Below are 24,112 nucleotides of genomic sequence, written 5' to 3' on the forward strand. Positions count from 1 at the left end.
TTTTTCCTATACTTGTTGGCTATTTGTACTTCTTCCTTTGAGAAGTGTCTCTTCATTTCAATTGCTCATTTTTCATTGGTTCTTTTATTTTTTTGGAGGGAGGTCTAATTTTTTTGGCTAGTCCTCTCTCCAAGGACTAGCTGGCAATATTTTCCTATTGTGTAAGTTGTCTCTTTACTCTGTTGGTTGTTTTCTTTGCTGTGCAGAAGTTTTTAATTTGATATAATCCCATGTGTTGATTGCTAGTGTTATTTCTTGTGCAATTAGGATTCTGCTGAGAAAGTTCTTGCTTATGCCTATGTTCTCAAGAGTTTTACAAACTTTATCTACCAGCAGATTCATTTTTTCTGTTTTCATATATAAGTATTTGATCTATTTGATTTTATTTTAGTATAAGGTGAGAGGTATGGGCTTATATTCATTCTTCTGTATGTGAGTGACTAGATTCTCCTGCACCATTTGTGAAAGAGGCTTTCTTTTCCCCAGTGTATTTTTTTCTTTTTGGCCCCTTTGTAAAAATTCAGACAACTGAAGATGCATGGGGTTATTTCTGCATCCTCAATTCTATTCCATTGGTCAATGCATCTATTTTTGTGTCAGTTCAGTGGTATTTTTATTATTGTAACTTTGTAGTATAATGAAAGTTGGGATGGCAGTGCCTCTTGATCTGCCCTTTTTTCTCAGGATGGCTTTGGCTATTCTAGGTCTCTTCTGCTTCCATATAAATTTTGAGATTGTGTTTTCTAGTTCCGTGAAGAATGCTGTTGATATTTTGACTGGAATTGAATTAAACCTACATGTCAGTTTTGGCAACATGACCAATTTGGCAATATTGGTTCTGCCTATCCAGGAAAGGGTAATGTCTTTCCATAAAGGAAAAAAATTTTAAATGAGAAAGTGATATGTCTGATATTTGCAGGCCAATGGGAACAATCCTAGCAAAGAGGGAGGAGTTATTAGTAAAGGAGTTAAAGGCCATAACAAGGAAAGAAGAGATTTTAGGAAATCAAAGGATGAAACATGGAACACACATGAACAGAATGTTTATTGGTGGGAATAGGAATCATTTATTTCAACAGAAGAAAGGAAGATGGAAGCACATATAAATAGATGGTTGTACATTGTGGGGAGAGGAGTGAGTTCTTCTCTTTGAAAAGAGAATCTACCATTGGCTTCTATAAACTGGGTAATGAATAACCCCTAATTTGTTATTGTTCAAGCAATTGGCATATTTGAGAGTAGATATGAAAGTCAAATAAAGAATAGAGATTCCTAGAGGAAAAAAAATAGTAGTTTCAAATCTTAATGTTAAAATAGTTCTGTCAGTTTTCTGTACACAATCTGATTTTATTGAAACAATTTTTTGAGTATATAAATACAAATATGGTTCATTTCAAAAAATGTGTCTTTCTCTCCATCACTGAAATAATCTGACTTGGAATTTGTATATCTACTTACCACTTAGTCATTGTATAGTCTTGAAACTATTATGAAACTTTTTTATGTTGCAAAAATTTAAACCTTTAAGTTAGCTGTGTCCAACTGCATTCCTGGACATTTGTAATGTGGCTACAAAAGATAGTAAACTTTTAGCTTTATTATATAAATTTTAGTGATTTTCTTTTCATGACTTGTGGTGCTTGATCTTGGACTATAGAAGTGACAACAGAGGGCATAGAGCAGCGCTAACCCTGCCTCCTGTGCTCACCACACATAGTCAGATTAAAAGTTGGATGGGTCAGATGTTACATGTGCTCACACGACTTGGAAAGCAAAATGCAGCAATTACCAATAATAGTATCTCAACTCCTGCTACGTGCATGCACCTGTGAAGACCGGTGTTTATTGTTACTAAAGGTATGGAAGTTTTATTAGCTTATTAAATTTGGGCTTGCTTGTTGTGTCATTTCATGGAAGAATTTAATAAGTTAACATAAGTTAATGTTTTTTAGCAGCTATAGTACACACAGAACATAAAAATATACCAAATTGTTTTTTGCTTATGATATTGTTCTAGTTACATATATAATGTTGTTAATATTAGAAAAATAAATGAGTGCTTATTATTAATTTTTAGAGTTGCAGTCAGACATTCAACTCACTGAAAATTTTGATCATGTCTCTATTAGACTTTTTGTTGTTGTTGTTTTTGGTACCAGGGATTGGACTCAAGACCTTGCGCTTGTGAGGCAGGCGGTGGCACCACTGAGCTAAACCCCTGGTCCTCTATTTAAAAGACCTGCCTTCCCAGAGAAGGTTGTCCCTTGCTTCACAGTCGTGCCTTATTCATGTCATCATGTTTTGGCAGTATGTACCTTTGTAAACAACAGTTTTCAAGCGTAGAGCTTACAAAAGTAAAATTAGATGAAACAGTCCTCACCAACATCTTGAGAACTAAGAGTTGCAAACACTTCCATCAAAGCAGACACTGATGTGTTCATTTCACAAAAAGAAGGCAAACTATCCTGCTAGCTTTTAGGTTGCCCTTTTAAATGTTATAATAAAATATAATAATAAAATTTTATACATTTTAACTATATTAGATATTTTGTATGTGGCTCAAGACCTCTCTTTTTCTCTAGTGTGGCCCAGGTAAGCCACATTAAACTTCAGCAAAAACAGTTACGTATTGGTAGTTAAAACTTACAACAGCCTTTGGGTCCCAAGTCCATACATTTCAGATATGCTAGTGTATGCAACCTTCTCAATAACCTCATATCGTATGCACCATCACTGTCATCCCAGCTTCACAGATTTGGAAACTGAGGCTCAGAGGAGTCACACAATCTACCCAGCCAATAATTTCCAAAGCCAAGATTGCGAATCCATGGAGTCCAGTCTCTGGATCTGGGAGCTGAATCGGGACACCAAAATATGCAGTTGGTGGTAATGCTCACAAATAGAAAGCAAAATGAGTTTCAACTGAGAATAAGTAATGCTCAGCAATATAGATAGATGGCAATCAAAATACACATGAAAATATTCTACATTTAAAATTAGTATCATTCTTAGAAACTTATGAAAATCACTGATTTATAGCAAGGGTGTCTAATCTAACAATGCTATGTCTGCCTATATCTAACAAATGCTTTCTTTTAGCACTTTTATCACTTGCATTTGTTTCTACTGTTTTTGAGATATAGAAGTCTAAAATCTTTAATATATTCATGAAAATTAATCTTTTATGGTTCTGTTTTTTTGGTGTTATGTAAAGGGTGTCTTTTTCTTCTCCCACTCCAATTTTATGAATATGGATTTTTTTTTTTGTACCGGGGACTGAATTCAGGTCTTTGCCCTTGCAAGGCAGGCTGTGGCACCACTGGGCTAAATCCCTGGCCCATATATGGATAATTTAAAGATCAGAAAATTTGACTATCAACACTCATACCTGGGGAGGTGTGAGTCAGCTCTTTAGAAAGAGCCCCAGCCCATGGAGCAGATGCACATTACTGTGTAACTTGCATCCGCTCCGTGTGTGATGTATGACACCGTTTGGTGGTGATGTGGAGTCAAAGTCCTCCCAAACCACCTGTGTAGCCCTATGTATGTGCAGAGATGGAGCTGTTTCATGTGTGTAGCTGAACCAAAATATAAATAAAGCCCTGATTTTGTTAATATGTACTGATTTAGAGATTCAGATAATAAAACCAAAAGAAAGACAATCTTTGACTAAAGGCACTTCACTTATTCTGCTTGAATGGGAGGTGCCACTTCATCAAGGATCTCAAGTGTGGCCATGCTTAGAGATGCTCTCCAAGTGCACACTGGAAGCAGATTTGTAGAGGGAAAAGTCCCAGAGTTATGATTCCAGCAGTTTTAGTGCTTTTTTGGAACCTCAGCAAAGTGAGAAACTCTGTAAACAGCATGAAATGAATTTCAGGGCAGGAGAAATTAGAAGATCTTTGCAAAATTTCGTTTGGAAACTGTGATGAAAATGGTTAATTTTATATGTCAATCTGACTGGGCCAATAGATAGATGTCCAGATGTTTGGTCCAATGTTATTCTGAGTTTTTTCCACTGAGGCTACTTTTGCTTGAGATTAACATTTAAATTGGTAGACTGAGTAAAGCAGAAAGCACTCCCTAATGTGGGTGGGCTTAATTCTCGTTAGTTGAAAGTCTGAGTAAAACAAAAGGCTGGTCCTCCCCCCAGTCAGATAAAATTCCTTCTGCTTGACTGCCTGCTAACTGGGACACTTCTTTCCTGTCATCATTGGATTCAAAGTGGAATATGTGCTAGATTTTCTTGGATCGTCATTGAACTAGCTATGGCCTGGAATTACATTTTGGTTCTCCTGCCTCTCTGGCTTGATGGATCACTCTGCAGGCATTAGAACTTGTCAGCTTCCATAATTATGAAGTCCTTATAATAAGCCTTTTGCGATTTTTTTTATCTCCTCCCCGCCTCTTCCTGTGGGTTTTATTTCTCAAGACAATTTTGACTAGTACAGAAGGGCTGAATATAAACCTATCCAAGGACAGAAATAAATTTTTACCTGTTAAAAATCCTACTTAAAGCATGGCTAAGTCCAAGGCACTACCTCTTGGATGCAAATTGTGTCATTGATCAAATGACAGTATTAATACGTATCACACAAGCTTGTTGGGGGCTCATACTAGATAATAAAACATAAACTACAAAAAAACCTTTGTTATTTGTTACAGTTTATCTGAAATAACACATGAATGGAAATAACCTTCTCAGGAAGATTCCCCCTCCAAATGACTTTGGAAGAACTGGAAATAGAAAATCATTACCCACCCACCCCCAAACACACTGCAAAGATGTGTACAGACACACTGTACACATGCTCACTACACACAAACACAGACACACCTACTAACACATACATAACATGTTTGGGGGAAAATAAAGCAGACTGTTTAACCATTAAACATTTTTATTGTGCGGATTTATAACCTTTATAGGCCATGCAGATAAAAAAGTGTAAAATATATCAGTAAGCATATAAAATTTCAGCAGTCTTCTGGACCAGCAATTGACTTGCATGAGAAACTAAGCATCTAGGTAGAACAGACATATCTTGGGATACATATTTTACAGACTGAGTCATAAAATTATTTCCCAAGTGATTTTTAATATAAAGATAAAAATATCCTTACATTAAAAAGTATGCAGTATGGTACATTTTCGGTTATGAACACAGTTTGAAAGGGAAACTATGTCCGTGCCAGTGTCTGTTTCAAATGCAAACAATCAAAGTAGTAATAGACTGATAAAGTGTCAGGAAAACCAGAGGAGGCCCCCCCCCAAAAAATCAAGCAGAGTTCCATAAGTGTATGAAAATAAAAATAAAAGCATAACTGGAGGTTTAAAAAGGTTTCCAAGGGCACAATCACAATATGAGCAAGAGGAATAAAAAGCTTTTGGATGTACCAGGCAGCTTTCTGTATGACTCAGGTTTACAGACGAAATTCCTCAGTTTGAGTTCAGAAGCACTTGAACTTATTCCAGCAAAATTACTTCAATTTTTTATTACTGCCTCCTCCCCCATCTCTCTGAGCAAATGATGCTTGGATTAGGTTCAAGGCTCCTGGCAGTGGGAAGGCCGAGTGTCACAGCATAGCAGATGCTCCCAAGTGCTCCACTTAGAAGGGGTCGTGATTGCAACAACTCTGACAGCCTCACACAGCGGCCTCCATTTTGACAGCCCTTCCCTGGAGGCCCACTGATGAACGGAAATGGGAACACGATATTGAGCCACTAAACCACCCCTGTGATAGATTGGTTTGGATTCAGGAAAGCGTGTGATTATTTTTGAAAATAAATGAAGCTGAATAGACATGTTGCCCTCATTCCGCTGATGAGAGGCAGAAAAAGTTGGCTTCCACTCCTGCCAGCCCAGAGAGGGCTCAGCCCCATTCGTCCACTTTAATTTATTTCATTGGGCTGATGTGGACCATAATCAGTGTGGATAAAGATATTACACAATCAAGCACAGATATGAGCTTCACCAGATTCTGTTTCCCAGAGTCAGAAACAAGTACAGGGAGCTAGGTAGCTGATTTCCTAATTGTGATCTTCAAGGAAGCTATTGACTTAATGAACGTTGATGAGTTAGACCCTGTTTGAAAAGGCAAGTCTGGAAAATAGGAAGGCACTTAGGTCTCATTGTCTATATAACATATCCAGGCACAGAAAATGTCATAGTTTTTGTTAAAATTTTAAGAAGAGTAAGGCGTTAGTGGGGTCATTTGAATGCAGAAGATTATTCTTTCTAACTTCATAAGGATTATTAAGGAAAATGGCAGCAATTCACTAACTCCTCAGATGATGGGGAATATGTTTGCTTAAAATCTTCCCACATACTTATCCAGCCATGACCATAGCCTGGAATCTTCACTTTCTATAAAATGATCAACATTTTAGAGTAGGCAACTGAAGTTATTGGTTCTCTTTTTTCTCCTCAGTTTTTCATATTTCTCCCATATTATCTTTCAACAATATGTTTATATCTCAGCCAGTAAAACAATGATCTCCATACAAATCAAAAGATAAGAAAAAATTGGAATGGGTTTAAAAAATTCATACCACCAAAAATAGATGAAATAGCTCAGAAGAGACAAATAATAGTTACGCAAACTGAGAAAGTGATTTCTTTGTTCTGAACCAAGATAAATCATTCATGAACTGTTGCTGTACTAGCAACTTGAAACTCGGAATTGGCACCAAGAAAATTAAAAGGAATACTCCTATCCTGGAAATGTCATTTATATCTCTTTCTGCATGTTGATGCGGATATTGCTGAATATTTTGCCAATGGCTTCAAAGAGTGGGTCACAGAAGGTGTGGACGTAGATGGAATAGACACGGCTGATGCACTGAATCTCAATTAGGAAGCTCTTAATGCACGGTACAACTGCCCAGATGTGCAGGAAAGAGAGAATGGCAAAGTAAATGCCCCAGATGAGTGCCATTGGGATGCCAAAGAGGGTGGAGAGCAAGCGGTAAAACCAGTATTTCGTCACAGTGAAGGTGGTAAAGCTGGCTTTCCAGATGCCGTCAAAACTGTGTGTCCCTTCTGGTTCTGCAATCACATCTTCAAAGTCAATCTAAAAGAAAGAAGTTACAGAATGAGTGGAAATAGTAGAAGAGAGAAGTCACAAATTCTGCATTCATACACATAGATTGGACTCATACACCAGTGCTGCGGAAGAAGCTGAAAGGCAGCAGCAGTAGCATCCCCCGGGACTCATTTGTAACAGATATGTAGGCTACCTTTGATCTGGTATCTCTGTGGTGGGGCCCCAAAGAATTTTAACCTACTTTTCCAGTGTTTACCACGCCAAAGGCTGAGAATTACTGCTCTAGGAATAACAAAATTGAGATGATTAAATTTCTGGCTTTAAAGTAAAACCCAGCAATGTGGATAAGGATACCAGGTACCAAGTGAAATGTAAAAACCATGACATAATTGAGTTTCTTTTGAAGACAACTACCCGCACACTATGTTAAGGAGTAGTTAGTTCAGAATTGATTACAATTAGCAGAACTACTTCAAGAAATTAGATCATTATAAGCTGTGAGGTATCGAGAAGAGTCTTAGGAACGGAAGGAAGAAGAGCTTAGGAAATGTTGTACATGAAGCCCCAGGAAAAAGACAAAGGTGAAGATACTGTCACAGGCAGAGTAGGCTGCTGTGGCCAAGTCTGGAAAGGCAGGTTGAGTCCAGAGTAGATGTTATTTTCTGCACAGTGGCAGCAGAGTATGCAGTTATAGTTGATGCAGTAGTTGCTCAAGATGAATCTAATAACAGTAGGATGGGGGAAAAGGTGAGGAGACTTAGGGAGGCTGCTGCCAAGGTGCAGACGGCAGGGCCAAGACTTGAAAAGTAGAAACAGAAAAAGAAGAAAAGGGAGGATGAAGAGGAGAAGGAGGAAGTGAAGGAGGAAAGAAAAACAGGAAGGAAGGAACAAATGAAGGAGGGAGGGAAGAAAGGAGGAAAAGGAACAAATAAGAAAAGAGATTTCAGGGACATTAAGGGAAGAATTCACAGGATATGGTTACTTGAAAGACAGAGAGAAAGAGAAGTTTAGGATGGCCTTTAGGGTTTGAGCTTCTGATACGTCTGCTACGCTACGGAAAACAGAAGTGACATGAAAAGCAAGGAGAAAGTTAAAAGAGAAGGCGATTTAATAAAAAGTTAACCAGAGGTAGCTTGACTTGAATGAAACGAATTAAAAGTAACATTTTGGATAATGCCAGCTATAAATAAATACAAGTGTTCTGCATCTAGTGAATCCTGTAGAAGTCCCTTGTGGTGGCAGTTAAGGAAGCAATCAAGTTAGCTTGCAGGTACATAGTAGTCACCACACTCCTGTCTGCCTTGTCTCCAAGTGACCTGGGGTTTCACATCTATTTGGGTATGTGGCTTCTTGTCACTTCACAAAAGAAAAGAGGCAAAGGTGATTTGTCAAACACATGCAAAGGTCAGGATGTAAACGTGGCCCAGTTTCTAATAGCATTCTCTTCTACGTTCCTGTTCACCAACACAATTCGTTTCCAGGATTTACATAAACTAAACAGGAACATAGGTTTAAACAAAATTATCAACAGAAAGGCGGGACATAATCAGCTCAACTGCTTGGTGGCGGTAACTACATGAAGGTATATAATACAGTATGAAATCCAAACAAGTTGATGACTGTCAGCCGCAATCCAGCCAAGCACAGGATCAGGGAAGGAGGACTTGGAAAACTCCATGGAGCCACTCAATGCCAGAAAGCCACCTTTGATTCAGCACAATAAAATGTCTTCTGGAAAAAGAACACGATTCTCACCAATTTTTAAAATTTATTTTTTAGAACATTCTGTCTCTTGACCTATTGCCCAAGGTCCTAACAGTATAATATAAAAAATGGTATGGTTGGCATTCTGTATGTAAAATTAATAAATTTATTGCCATGTTAGGTTATTTTTGCCCATTTGGATCAGAGGTACACATTTACTTGTTTTTTTTAAGGTTGTGGTAAATATGTGAAAAATCAGGTCACTAATGAAGCTTCTATGTAACTGCTCATTATGAAGTTATATTCTGATACCGCATTCTGACACTGTGTAAAAATTAAGGCCTATGATTTTCCTTCATTTAACTGATATAATCCCAATTTTTACTTTTTTTCCCTCCATTAAGTTTAATGGAACTTTTAAAGCAAACAGGACAGTTACATTTATCACTGGGATCTTGTACCTTTACATGATATGTCTGTTGGTTTTTATTTTTTCCCCATACCCCTGCCCTCCCTTCACCCTCTTCACCCCTTCCTATTTACAAAGACTCTGTTTCCAATTTTTCCTTTAGTCACATGCAATTTTTACTTTTTAAAGATGATCTTCTTAAGAAATTTAATGAAGTAAACATTATTACAATAGAAGAACATTCTTAAGCTATCATCAAAGGATTAGCAATGGTGGTCCAAAAACACCCAAGATTGATACACATGCTTTAAGTGTGATTAAAATACATTATTCACATTAATATCCCCACCCCCCAAAACATGTAAAACTGGAGGGGAGGTGGGCAAGAGGGGTGATGGAAGAGAATTGACTAACCTCTGTTGTGTGCATGTACAAATCTGCCCGAGTGAAACCCGTTAATTTGTATGCACTAATAAAAAATGGGAGTAAACAAGACATAGGGAAAGTATCTGTCACGTTTATTAGAAAAGAAAATCTTTTACCAAAGAAGGACAAGAAGCAGTTTACTAGTCAGAGGAAGTTCCTTCCTCTTTACAGAGCCAACTCTCCGCAGATTTGCACTGAAATTCTTTTCCAAGAGAAGAGGTGTAGTTTCTAACATTTGTCGAATGGTTATTCTGATTAAGTGTTTTCATTTAACTTATGGCAACTCTATATTATCCCCAATTTATGGAAAAAAACTGAGATTTGGAAAAGTTAACGAATGCCCAGGTAAATAGGTATTTTTTTGAAGATTATATCTGGTTGTTAAATACCACACTGCTTTACACAAAAATCTTTCAAAGTTTCTCTAAGAGGAGATAGTATTTTGTAATAACTAAATACATAATAATAAAAAAGCATTTGATGAATTTAATCCTTCTTATAACTAGCAATTCTCATAATATGGCTTCTGAGGACAGTGTTATATCACATATTCATCTGGCCCATATTGTCTAAGCATGTGGTGTGATCGAAAACTATAGTGATGTTTAAATTTTAAAAAATTATTATGATAAAAGACACATTAACATTAATTCCCCCCAGAATACTCTCCCTAACTTTGAAAATACTTATCTCATGGCTCTCGCCATTGTGGAAGCAGTTCTAGAAGTCCTCTTTTATGTCTTTAGTTATGCTATCATGGATATCTTGATATCTGGAATCAATCCAAAACATTAACTTTGATTAAGAGCCAGAAGCTGTACAACGCCAGTTCTGGTGACTAAGGTGGTTGAGGACACGCTGTAATGTTTCTACAAGCCTGTCTCTGTTGGATGGCACAGCATTTACCACGTTTTTGATCACACCACGTAAAGATACTTGGGAGAGAGGACTTCAGAAAGTCTCAAGAACACTAGGCTAAGTGCTTACAAAGTGAAGGAGTGTATTCTGAGTGGGACTGATGGCAGTATGTCTTTTACTGTAATATATTTTGAAATTTAAACTCTCACCATGTATTTTGATCACACCGCATACATATACACTTGGTGAAGTTTATCTGTGAACATATGAGTGCATGTAAGATTTCCTGATAATAAATATTCTTCTAAATGTAAATTTAAATGCTTTTTCCATGAACTTACTGGAAGTCCTTATGCTGTCTTTTAAGCTGTTTAGTAACTTCTCGGTGGCTGTATTTTTAGTGCTTTCCAGAAACTGCAAGTGGGTGTGATTTATCCTCAAATACCCAAGTGAATCTGAAGCAGGTCTGCAGGGGTATAGGGTAATACAACCAAAACCTGTTATATAAACATACTGTCAGGTTTTACTTTAGTCTTGACATTTTAAGGTGCCTTAAAATAATACTCAAAGACTCATTTAGGTGCAGCTGAGAAAAACAAGCAAGGTGGTTACAATGGAAGCAGCCATGAAGCCTAGTTTTACTCTAACCCCCACTTGTGCAGCAGTGATAGGTTAGGGCTTTGTGAGGAGTGCAAGAGACTCTGTAAAGTGCTTAATATGTGTATAGAGCAGTGCAGTGTAGTAATACTCAATAAGTAGCAGCTTTAACAAATTCCTTGCTCTGGCTGACTAGTTTTCTTAACAGACAATTGCAATACAAAAAATTACTAGTGGCAAAGTACACAGTGGCTGAGAATTCAACGTTTTCCACTGTCTCAAAAGAACCAATCTGCGTTTGTAATCATCTTCTCAAAGGAGGATACTACAGGAGGTTAAGAAATTGCTCAAGGTTACCCAGTGCTTCCTTGGCAAAGCTAGAACTTGTTTGCAAGTTTTGCTTCTGTATCCCTGGAACTAGGAGCCCTTATAATAGCATTATTGGTTTAATTTTCTTGCTGCTAGATGGGCTTCCTAAAGCATTCACATTTTTATTTTTAAAGGAATGACTCTTGTTAATGTTTCCACCTTAAGTCAGGACATCTAGCAACTAGAATGTTTTGCATTTTTAGTACAGATTTTATTTTTATGGCTCTAATCAGTATGTTCTCACAATCTTGGGCACTCATCCAGGATTATCTTATTCTAAGTGACAGATATGGAAACTGAGGCACGGAATGATTAAAGGCGGCCAGACATTCTCAAGGTCAGAAGTAAATGAGTGGAAAAGATGAAATTAGAACTATAAGCTTACGATTCCGAGGCCCATGTACCACACTACTCACCTAGGAACTTACATCTTCTCTACCTACTCCTTTCGAGTTGCTAGGTTCCCGTAATTCTCGCATTGCCTTCTAAGGCACTAATTTGAGAGATGTCTCTGTATGTGCTTAGGAAAAATGTTCTTTTCGCAATGAAAACATGGACATTTTTGTACACCATTTAGGATGAAGAAAATTGGAATGAAATGTTCATTTTCCATATTGGCTTGTGTTCAAAATGCACTTCACCCAGCTAAGTTCTGCTACCTGGTCACTCCATCAAAGGGAGTTCAAAATCCCTCCTCAGCCAAAGACCAGATGCTTCAGGAATTTCACAGGTATTTAAAAGAATCTCATTTGAGATAGAGAAGTTGAAGATCACAGCTGTCAGATGACTGAATTGAGGATGCCTTCCCATTTAATGATAGACCCAGGGTTGGAACTCAGTTCAGGAACTCTCCAGTACTCTTCCACTGTTGCCTGAGATCAACACATGTCCTTGAACAATCTGGCAGCTGTGTCTGTGGTCAATGCGAACGGCAGCTGTACTTGCATCTGAATTCACATACAAAGTGCCCACGGGTCCATTCACTGAGTGAACGAGAGCATCTCTTTCTGACAGTCCCCAGTGTGCTCACTGTTCACGTGCAGCATAAGCTTGATTCATCTCTCAGCAAAACCACCCCTCTTGATCTTAAGTTTCTAAGGAATTCATTCCACTTCCTCTTCTACAAAGGCTGAGCTTGCCCACCCCAGCACTTTATCTGCTCACTTAGATTTGGAGCAGCACAGGAATTAGAAACTTGCATTAAAAAATCAACCTGTGAGGTTTGGGAACAATATAGTTTCTTTGGATAGGATGCCTCCGATGGAGCCGAGCTATTTCTCTGAAGAATTCATTTTCTGTCCTGTAATCTATGAAACAAGTCACCCTTCTGGCAAGAATTGTTATGCAGACCCAAAGATCAAAGGCATGAATGTGCTTCAGTGATATTTCTATGGCTCAATAGATTCTTTGTAAGAAGTCAACAGTTTATATTACTAGATTTTTATAAATGACCCTAAATACCTCTGCACAGCACTGGCTTATGATGCTTCAATTTCAGAAGCATAAGTTAACAAAGATCTAGCAGCAGATGTCAAAAAAAGCTATTTGTCTTGTTGTGTTTTGGTAATATTCAGCTAATGCTGTAAATCTGACAGGATTTCATCCTGTTAAATGTATCTAAAGACAATATTTTAGAAACAGTTTACATGTACACAGGATTAAAAGAAGCATGAAGCCATGTTTTGTCTCAAAATCTGGACATTTTATTTTGAGTCAAGAATTTTCAAGAAGGAAACTAAGTACTTTGGGGATTTCATACACGAGGCTTACACATTCTGTTTTTATAGGAAAATAACTTGAGACTGTTAGCGGAAATTGGGATAGCATTAGAACATGTGAAATTGTGTTGTATTAGAACACTAAACATTATTAAAACATATTGAACACATAGAACATACAAAATACCCACATACATTGTTTATTGAAGACTGCCCAACATTCACCATTCCACTTCTGTGCCAACAGAATCTTAATTGATTTAGATAACTGAAATGAACTTTTGATCTCATGGTTAAGTTATGGCTGCTTTAGATCTAAGATCATTTTTTGTTTTCCTCGTTGAGTTTATTGGTACATTTTAGGTATACAGTACAGTTACATTCATCATTGGGATCTTGTACCTTTACATGACAGGTCTTGGTTTTCATTTTTTCCCCTTACCCCTGCCCTCCCTTCACCCCCTCCTCCCTTCCCTATTTACAAACACTTTATTTCCATTTTTTCATTTTCTCATATTTTTTTTCTTTTCTCTTATTTCCCTTCCCCTACCCTTCCCACTTCCCCTATACCTTTAGCCCTTTTCTTCCTATTTTACATTGTCACTTACACCATTAGGAGCTTATGTACAATTATAGTTTTCACACCAGAGAAGCTTCGGTATTTACACATGTGCAGCTTATTTATTTCACTTAAGAGTATATCCTCAGTATGTATCCATTTTCCTATGAATGAATCTAATTTCTTATTCTTTATAGCTGAGTAGTATTCCATTTTATAGAAAAACCACATCTTTTTTATCCAGTCTCCAACTGATGGGCAAATGGGCTGTTTCCAAGTTTTAACTGTTACAAACTGTGATGCTATAAACATAGGTGTGCATATATCACTGTGATATGATTCTTTTTTTTAAATTGAGTTTATTGGTACATTTTAAGGATACAGTACAGTTACAATCATTGTTGGGATCTTGTACCTCTACATGACAGGTCTTGGTTCTCATTTTTTCCCCTTGTCCCTGCCCTCCCTCCATCCCCTCCTCCCTTCCCCATTTATAGACACTTTATTTCCATCTTTTCATTTTCTCACATTTTTTTCTTTTCCTTTATTACCCTTCCCCTACCCATCCCACCTTCCCTACACCTTTAGGCCTTTTCTTCCCATTTCACAATGTCAGTTATCTCATTAGGATCTTATGTACCAATACAATTTATGCACACCAGAGAAACTCTTTGGTATTTACAAATGTGTGCCTTTATATCCTCAATATGTATCCATTTTCCTATGAATGAATCTAATTTCTCATTCTTTATGGCTGAGTAATATTCCATTTTATAGACAAACCATATCTTTATCAAGTTTCCAAGTGATGGGCAAATGGGCTGTTTCCAAGTTTTAGCTATTACAAACTGTGTGATATGATTCTTTTAATTCTTTTGGAAAGATACCCAGAAGAGGGATAGCTGGGTCAAATGGAACCTCTAATCCTAGTTCTTTGAGGTATCTCCATATTGATTTCCGTAGTGGTTGCACCAGTCTGCACTCCCACCAACAATGGAGAAGGGTTCCTTTCTCCCCACAACCCTGCCAACATTTGTTATTTGTTGATAGCAGCCATTCTTCCTGGGGTGAGGTGGAATCTCAGTGTTGTTTTCATCTGCATCTCTCCAATGACCAGTGATGTGGAACATTTTTTCATATATTTAGTTGCTGCTTTTACTTCTTTGTCTGAGAAATGTCTGTTCATTTCAGATGCCCATTTTTGAATTGGGTCTTTATATTTGGGGGTGCTGGTTTTTTTGAGTTCTTTATATATTCTAGATAATAGTCCTTTGTCTGAGGAGCAGCTGGTAAAAAATTTTTCCCATGTTGTAGGTTGTCTTTTAGTTCTGTTGATGGTTTCTTTCGCAGTGCAAAAGCTTTTTAATGAGATGAGATCCCAGTTGTTAATTCTTTATGCCAGTTCCCATGCTACTGAGGATTTATTCATAAAGTCTTTTCCTATGACAATGTCTTCAAGAGTTCTGCCTAATTTATCTTCCAGCAAATTTAGGGACTCTTTTGTAATATTTAGATCTTTAATTCACTTGGATTTTAGTTTAGTGAATGGTGAAAGATAAGGGTCTGGTTTTAGTCTTTGGCAGGTTGAAATCCAGTTTTTCCAACACCATTTATTAAAGAGGCTGTCATTCCTTCAGTGAGGATAATTGGCTCCTTTGTTAAAGATGAGGTAGCTGAGTACATCTGGATTTGTTTCTGTATCTTCCAGTCATTCCATTGATCCTCATAGACCTGAGTGAGATCTTCATGTTGGTCTTCTTGGTGAGATAGACATGTGATTCAGTTCTAGCCAATGAGATCTAAGTAGAAATTGGTTAGGTAGGATTTCCAGAAAAGCTTTATCCTTCCTATGAAAAGAGAGAGACATATAGGGAGATCTTTCCCCCTTTATCCTGGTAGAATGGGATGTGTTCATTAGATAAAAGAGGTCAGCTTGTAGCTATAAAGTGGCATCCATGATTAAAAGGGAAAGAGAACTGAAAAGAGATTGCTTTTGCCATCATCAAGCTACTGAAAGAATGCCATCTTTTTACAGTTCCTTCTGACAAAATATATTCTTATTTTTAAAGCACAAGTCTTCATATTTTCAGTTACCTGGGGCAGGAATCGTTCTTAGAGGAGAACTCTTTCCTGTTGGTTGGCGTAGAGCACAGATATCTTCATTAGAAATGTGTGTTCCATTTCTGACTTCAGTGTTTTCTTCTATCACTATTTGACTCTCTTACTGCAATATGCTGCCTAATTGGTATCAGGAAATGTTTACTTTTATCAACAACAGCTTTAGCAAAGCATAAATAGGATAATAAATTAACCATGAATGAAACAATTTAATAGATTTCTTTTCATCTAGAAAAATTGCATATACATGTGATAAACAATTTCTAAGATTAGTTTCAATGATCCCTTCTCCTGGTATTCAAGCCCGTATGTAATATATTCCCCTTGCGTGTGGGCTAAAATTAGTAATTTTCTTCTAAATAATTCAACATGAAAAAAGGGATGTGGTGTCACTTCTGAGGTGAGGTAACAAAAGACTGTGACAAGACATCTGTTCTGCTTACTGTCTTGCTTTCTCTTCTGGCAGCCAGCTGCCATAATGTGAGCTGCCCTATGAAGAGGCTCACGGAGAGAGAAACCAAGGGGACCTCCGGCCAACAGTCATTGAGACACTGAAGTCCTCAATTCAGCAGCTTCAGAGGCAGTGAATCCTGTCAGTGCCTTTGAGTGAGCAGGGAGGTGGGCCCTCCCCTCTCGGGGGTTAGAGAAGACTCTGGTCCTGACAGCCGATTGTAGCCCGTGAGCGGCCCTGAGCGGCCACTCAGCTCACTGTTCAGTCACGCTGCTTCCTGACACACAAAAAATGTGAGATGGTGAATGTTTGTTTTTCTATGTCACTAAATTTTGGAGATAATTTCTTTTATAGCTATAGACCCTGAATACAATTCCAAAACAAATCCATTTTGTTTTGATTGTAATTTTTAAGTTTATGGCCCTTTTCTATTAGGCAAGCCATCATTCACACCTATAGAAAAAAGAATGCAATGACTATCTACCCAATTCCCTGGAATTGGATCCTGTGGCAAAGGCCATAAATTTATGAGATGGAAATACAGCATTTTCAACTTCGTACAGTTTGTGTCAAACACAATACTAGAAATGTTTTAGGCCACGAATAATGTTTGTGTTGTACTGCCCATTCACATAGCTCAAATGGCTTGGATTTATAACCAAATATACTCCAAAAAGGAAGTAACTTCTTTCTAGAAAACCCATCATCAAATCTAGACTCTCGAAGCTCTTGAATGTACTAGCATACAACTTTCTTCTTAGGAGTTCTGGCAGGAGTAATGTGGCAAAAGAATCCCTAAGGAAGAGTGCATACTAAAACACAGAATCCCTAGTTGAGACTCATTTCAGATTCTCTAGAGTGGAGCCTGAGCTCTACACTTTTAACAGGATTTCTCCTCTTTATCATGCAATAGGCTGTCCTTTGGATTTAAAGATAGCTTCTTTCTGTCCATAGCACTCTTTTCCCTCCATGTCTTGCAGCCCTGGTATGCTTCTTCTTTTGGGGGCTCCTTGTGTGCTGCGTGGTATCTGGATTAAGTGCATGGAACCACTCTTGGAAAAGATTTTCCTAATTTAAACCTACAAGTATGTGTTACTGAACTGAGATAAATGCTCATCATTTATTATGAAAAAGACTCAGAAAGGGATAGCTGATTTATTTTCATTATTTACATCCCCAGTATACACAAATGCATATTAAAAAATTCAAGTACGTGCTTTCAAAGTCTAACATACCAAACCCAGTCATACAGAAAGAGTTTAGAGCAGTTTTCTACATCCTTCTTTGTTCCCACACATATTTCCAACATGTTGAGCTGCCTTTGAAGTCAGTGGAATAAATGTGTGTGAGTGTGTGGGCGCAGAAGCAGTTGAGAAATAGAACAACTAACAGTCACCAAAACACAGGAAATTTGCTGTGATCCCCATGTGCTTTCTTTCTCCATGGCAAGCTTTACTTAGCCAATCTAGCACAGCTGAAGAGGACCCAGTGCTCTTGCAGTCAGTACTAAAAGCCGGACACCTGGCTTGTGTTCTAAATACCTGTGATCATATGGATTCCAGGGTGACCCACTGACAACCCTAGGAAGAATGTAAACCTGGGTCAGGAACACAACCTGTGTTCTAAGGTTTAAAGTGAGCTGGCTTCCTTGGAGCGGCAGCTTCCTCTTTTAGAAGCACACAGGAAGGGCTAGCAGGGAGGAAGCTCGCATTGCTAAACAGGGCTCCAAAGGAAGATAGCGGACAGGTGAGTATTCCTCTACCTGTATGAGCAAGAGAGGAATTTTGGGTGTGGGGCATGGAATGCAGAAAGACCTGCCCTCACTGTTCTGGGCTTCTGCAGTGGGCCCTAATCTCTCCCTTGGACTGACTTCCTTCTTGTTTTCCTGTCATCACGGAAGCATCAGAATATTTTACATATAAATGTATTATAACAAGTGTCCTAATTTGTTCATCTTGACAAACTTCTTTTGATAAACTTGCGAAGTTGTAGGTTATTTTCATATAAGGATGGTACCAAAAAAAATAACAAAAAAACCCTCTAGTTCCCCAGTAAAGAAAGGTCACAAGCAATCAGCGACTGGGTGAAGGCAAGGGAATAGGTCAGGGTCTGTGTTTGTTGTGAAGGGTCTGGTACCCTTCATAATGCCCATTATTATCATGTTCACACTAATTGGCAAATAAGTATCTCTTCAGTAGACATACTCTTTTAAAGTAATTATAGCCGGGAATTTAGTTCAGTGGTTCTGCCGCCTGCCTCGCAAGCACAAGGACCCGAGTTAGATCCCTGGTACCAAAAAACAAAAACAAAAAAAAACAAAAAAACAAATAATTATAAATGTCCTAGGAAATGATGCATAGAATTTCACTAACCATAATAATATCTCTTAGGAATTCTTTGCTTGGTACCACAAGTGTGTTTTTATTTATTTTTTGGATTTCCTTTTATTCTTTGCTTTTTTTTGGTACTGGGGATTGAACTCGGGTCCTTATGGTTGCGAGGCAGGCGGCAGAACCACTGAGCCAAATCCCCAGTGGATTTCCTTTTATTCTGAATGACTTTCTTATTCATCAGAGCTCTACATCAGTGATGGAGAACCTTTTAGAGCTCTCCATGATACAGTCTGCTGTTGCATGCATGCCATAGGTCCATCACCATTACTCTGAACTATCAACTTTGCTAACAGGAAATGGAGGTAGATTGTCATTTAAGAGAGTTGGCAGCTTGAGAAAGCAGCAGTTTAAGTTGTAAGTCTTTACCTTTCATGAAAAACATTATTTATTTAGTTCCAGAAATTGAACTCAGGACCCTTGCACTTGCCAGGCAGGTGCAATGCTGCTGAGCTACATCCCTGGCTGAAAAACTTTTTTTGGGGGGGTGGTTTGAGACAGGGTCTCACTATGTAGTTGAGAAACTGACCTGGAACTCACTATGTAGCCCAGGCTGGTCTTGAACTCACAGCGATCCTCCTGCCTCAGCCTCAAGAATGCTGGGATTACAGGTGTGCGCCACCACGCCCACTGAAAAACAACTTTTTAAAATATAAAATATTTTTTTGCTTGGTTTGGTTTTGTGCCAGACATCTTCATAACTACAGTTGTACAGCTCTTGCTGAAAGTAGCTGGTACACACTGGATTATGAGGAGAGCAGGACCCAAGGAAGAAGCAGGAGAAACAGCCAGGCCTGGTTCTACGGCAAAAGGGACAGAAGAAAAAAACTCTGCCCTTTGATACCTCTAGTCTCCACTTTCTTGCACATTTTTCTTTGTGTGTGTGCATGTGTGATGCATATAAGGAATGCTAGAAGTAGAAAGAATTTAGGTGACTGTGCTTTCTTTCTTATTCAGAGAAAGGAGAGCATCATCTTCAGTTGTTCATCAGTGGGCTGCAGGCATCACTGTGGCAGATGCATTCCAGGGCAAGAAGACTTTTGCAAAGGCCTTGCAGTAGCAATGACTGACATTACAGAGCGCTATATTCTACCATGGATTCATGTCACATCCTGGATGTGAGGCCCTGTAAGGTAGGTAGTATTTCTTGTTTGTAAAGTACAGCGCTGGTGGTACCTACTTCGCAGGGCTGTCAGAGTATTAACACACAATGCTTAGGACAGTGAACAGTTACAGTTGTGTCAAGAGCTGCATGAGGAGCGCTGTTTCTGGTGTCCTGGCTAGGAGAGATGAGGAGATGTTAGGCACCTCAGTAACACTACTGGGAGATGGAGGAGATAATTTGGAGAAGGAGAACTTTCAGCACGTTTGAGGTCCTTCCACATACATGAGTGACACTTATTTTGTGTTTTGACATTAAATGAGCAAGAAAATCAGATGTTCTCTAGCAGGTCAGTCAGCCACCTGGAGTTTACTACAAGACACAGGATTCCATACAATTTTTATACCTCCTCTTGCAGGCTGCCCACTCTTTTTTAGGATGGTCCCATGTAGGAACCTAAAACCACACTTTGTGTACTCAAAACCAGCGTGCCAGGAGCCTGCCTTGAGAACCTGGTCTCTTTCGCGCACTCAACTTCACATTTTTAGTATCACAAAAAACAACTAGCTGGCAATGGTTCGGTCAAAGCAGTTTGCATATCTCTTGGTTCCTTTCTCTCCACAGACTTCTGGTGTCTATTTGGTTGCACTTGTTGATGTTGCGCGTCACTAAATAAGAGACATAGAACAGAGAACAGTGTAAAAATAGCCAAGTAAGAGACAGCAATAGCAGCACAAAGGCTGGATGGTTATTTGGTGAGCTTGGATAGATAGAAGTGATCCTTTGGGGACACTTGTGTTTGTTATTGAGGAGAAATAACTACAGCCCTTTGGTGTGTTCAAAGTTCTGTCCCAAATCAAAAAGTCCTGTCTCACTTAATGCATAGAAACCTTATTTTATCCAAATATGCAATTAAAGCATCCATCCAGAGGTCTGGCTTGCTTACTAAATCCTGTGTGTATACTTGGGAGTTTGTTATTCTTTAACCTTCTGGGTGCATCCTGGGACAGATGTGAATCATTGCCACACTAAAAGGCAATAAAAGCTCTTTCTATTTTATCAAAGACACAAGAAATGGAAACGTCTTCACCATTTGCAAGCTACCCACTGGTCTGAGAGCACGTCTGTTTGAATCAGAGCTTTTTAAACGTTATTAACTTCTTTTCAGTCCCTACAATACACTTCCTGATGGCAGAGTTTGCTTCCTACCATTCAGTTAAGTCAAACTAGGGTTAATAACAGCATTCGTCTTAGCTCACTGCTGGGATATTTGCCCTTCTAGTACTGTGCGTCTATTTATTAAACAAATAGAAAATGAATGAAATAAATCTCTGCAGGTCTGAACACTGCTTGGCAATTAGGGAAAAGGATTACACACTAAGATTCTTGCAAGGTCTAAGCATGGACAGTCTCAGCCCATTGTACAGAACAGTCGGACGCTCTATGTATTGTGGCTGTCAAAATGTAAGCCCCAGCTTCTATGATAGGGTTTCTCCACCTGGGCACAACTGCCTTTTTGGGCTAGATAATCTGCTGTTGTTGAGGTAGCGGTAAAGGCCTTGTCCTGTGCACTGTAGGATAATTATTAACACCATTAGCCTCTACTCACTAAATGCCAGATTATGACAACTATGTAGGAAAGGCAAAGTTGCGTGGTTGAGAACCACTGCTCAGAAAAATCATAATAGGATGTAATGAGACACAACATTAAATTTATCTAGAATTTAAAAGTTTTGCTTATTTCTTGCAGAAACTTTTGGTTTATATTACTATGGCCTCGGGGGTTCATTTATTCATTCATTCAACACTGGTGAAGCACTTATTTTTGAGGATAGAATCAGTGACATGAAACAGAACCAGGTCAAGGTCAAGGAAGACAGTGCAAATAAAGTAGAGATAACCTTTGACTGCTGAAGCTCATTCAGGACTTATTACCATTCGAAGGAGGGTGAGGCCCTTCTGAGATGCATTCCTTACAATTCCTTACAAGTAAGGAAAGAAGTCATTTTCTCACCTGCCTCCCAAATCACTAACTTGTAGATTTTTTTTTTTTTTTTTTGGCAGTGCTAGGGATCAAACCCAGGGGTATACCACCATTTAGCAACATCTCTGGTTCCTTTTATTTTTCACTTTGAGATTAAGTCTTGCTAAATTGCTCAGGCTAGCCTTAAATTTGCTTCCTTTTGCCTCAATTTACCTAAGTGCTGGAATTATAGGTGTGTGCCACCATGCCTGATTTAACTTCTAGAATTTTGACTGGATTCTTGAATAACTTCTCCCAGGATAATGCTACAAGCCCTTTTCTGTCTCACAACTTCCCATGTGCTGCTGATTTTGATTGGAATATTCCTTCTATCCCCCCTCTGGCTAGCTCTCAGTTATTTGTAATGTCTTAACCTAAAGGTTCTTTCTTCAAAGATTCTTCAACCCTTTTTTCTCACCTGGTCCCTTTTTCATCTAGCCTATCTCAGCCTTATTTAATGTATGATTTTTGTGTGTGCCTGGATTTTATTTCTGATATTAGATTATAAGCTTCTGAAGGTGATGGATATCAAATTTATATACGTTGAATAAATGGATGATGAGTGAATACTGTTATCTCTCACCCTCTTGTGTTTTACAAGTACACCATCTTGATAATATCTCCTTTAGGAAGGAGAGCTCCAAATGTGTTACTATCTGGTTCAATGGCTATTCAAATCATTCATTGATTGCATTCATATTTTTCTAAGCCAGGCATAACTTTGGTTAAAAAAAATGAACAAAAAGTGGCTAATTCCTGGAAAAACAGATTAACTCAGTTTTTGCTTCTCATAAAATCTGGATTCAAAACTATAGATTTTGACATAGCTTTGCTTAGAGGGCTGATGAGTTTTCTAGGAGTGTTCCGGTGGAGTGAGATTCAAACAATTTCTTGTTTACCTTCAAAGTTACACAGTGGGACTGCTAAATGATAGGATTAAAATCATCAAGAAATCAAACAACAACAAATGTTGGCGGGGTTGTGGGGAGAAAGGAACCCTTCTCCATTGTTGGTGGGAGTGCAGACTGTGGAAATCAATATGGAGATATCTCAAAGAGCTGGGGCTGGAGGCCATTTGACCCAGCCATCCTCTGCTGTGTATCTTTCCAAAAGAATTAAAAGAATCATATCACAGAGATATATGCACACCTATGTCTATAGTGGCACAGTTTGTAATAGCTAAAACTTGGAAATAGCCCATTTGCCCATCCGTTGGAAACTGGATAAAGAAGATGTGGTTTTTCTATGAAATGGAATATTGCTCAGCTATAAAGAATTAGAAATTAGATTCATTCATAGGAAAATGGATTCATATTGAAGATATACTCCTAAGTGAAATAAATAAGTCACACATGTGTAAATACTGAACAGTTTCTCTGGTGTGAATAAACTATAATAGCACATAAGATCCTAATGATGTAATGGACAATGTAGAGTAGGAAGAAAGGGGCTAAAGGTGTAGGGAAAGGGGGAAGGGTAGGGGAAAGCTAATAAGGGAAAAGAAAACATATGAGAAAATTTAAAAATGGAAATGAAGTGTTTGTAAATGGGGAGGGAAGAAGGGGGTGAAGGGAGGGCAGGGACAAGGGGAAAAAATGAGAACCAGGACCTGTCATGTTAAGGTACAAGATCCCAACGATGAATGTGACTGTACTGTGTACCTAAAATGTACCAATAAACTCAATGAGGAAAAAAAATCATACAGGGCCCTAAATGCTACAGCGTTTTATGGGTCAGGGAGAAACAAACTTTACAGCAGGTTGTGGGAAAATATGACTCAAAGTCATGGTGCTTCTGCCTTGCAACTCATCCTGTTGCTTACAGATAGGCTGCTTAAATGACTTCAGAAATGGAGCTACATGATCTAGGTGAATCTGACAACGGTCGGCACTCAGAAAGTCTAAGCATTCCCTATTTAGTTAGACCTTTTCAAGACTATAGATCTACTGAAGTGGCAAGTAATTACGCACTTCTCTGCTGTGTGAACCAAGATGAATTGGCCAGTTGGAGGAAAAAAAGTTTGGAACCAACCTTGGAACTGATTTTCTAGTTCATTTTGGAAGACAGCCGATTTGGAGGCAAGGGCAATAAAAGGGGAAACCACAGAGTACTGAGCCCAGAGAAGGAAACAAGCTCTAGCTCTTGATGTCTTCACTACCAAATGTTTATTCGTGGTACATCTGCATTCAGCAGGCCATCTGCAAGCTCAGTATTTCACCAAACCTCACATCTCTGAATATTAAGAGTGAAGATGCCAATTGGTAGTAACTAGGAATAGGGTAACAAAATACTATTGATAAGAAGTCCCCTGCCATTTTCTCTGCCTGGGTTTTATGCACTT

The 24,112-nt window shown here is 38.5% G+C and overlaps 1 protein-coding gene across 2 annotated transcripts in view; it reads right to left on the reverse strand.

Annotated features, from left to right (window-relative positions):
* Positions 1 to 6,649: 6,649 nt before the first annotated feature.
* Positions 6,650 to 24,112, reverse strand: part of Cav1 (caveolin 1) — a 35,489-nt gene continuing 18,026 nt past the window's right edge. For both annotated transcript variants that reach the window (XM_010621877.3, XM_010621878.3), the window contains exon 3: positions 6,650 to 7,074. In XM_010621877.3, coding sequence (XP_010620179.1) covers positions 6,733 to 7,074 — 342 coding nt within the window. In that variant the 3' untranslated portion in view covers positions 6,650 to 6,732. The remainder of the gene's footprint in view (positions 7,075 to 24,112) is intronic.

This window comes from Fukomys damarensis, unplaced genomic scaffold, assembly GCF_012274545.1.
Source record: "Fukomys damarensis isolate Sample0158 unplaced genomic scaffold, DMR_v1.0_HiC HiC_scaffold_4, whole genome shotgun sequence".
Classification (NCBI taxonomy): Eukaryota; Metazoa; Chordata; class Mammalia; order Rodentia; family Bathyergidae; genus Fukomys; species Fukomys damarensis.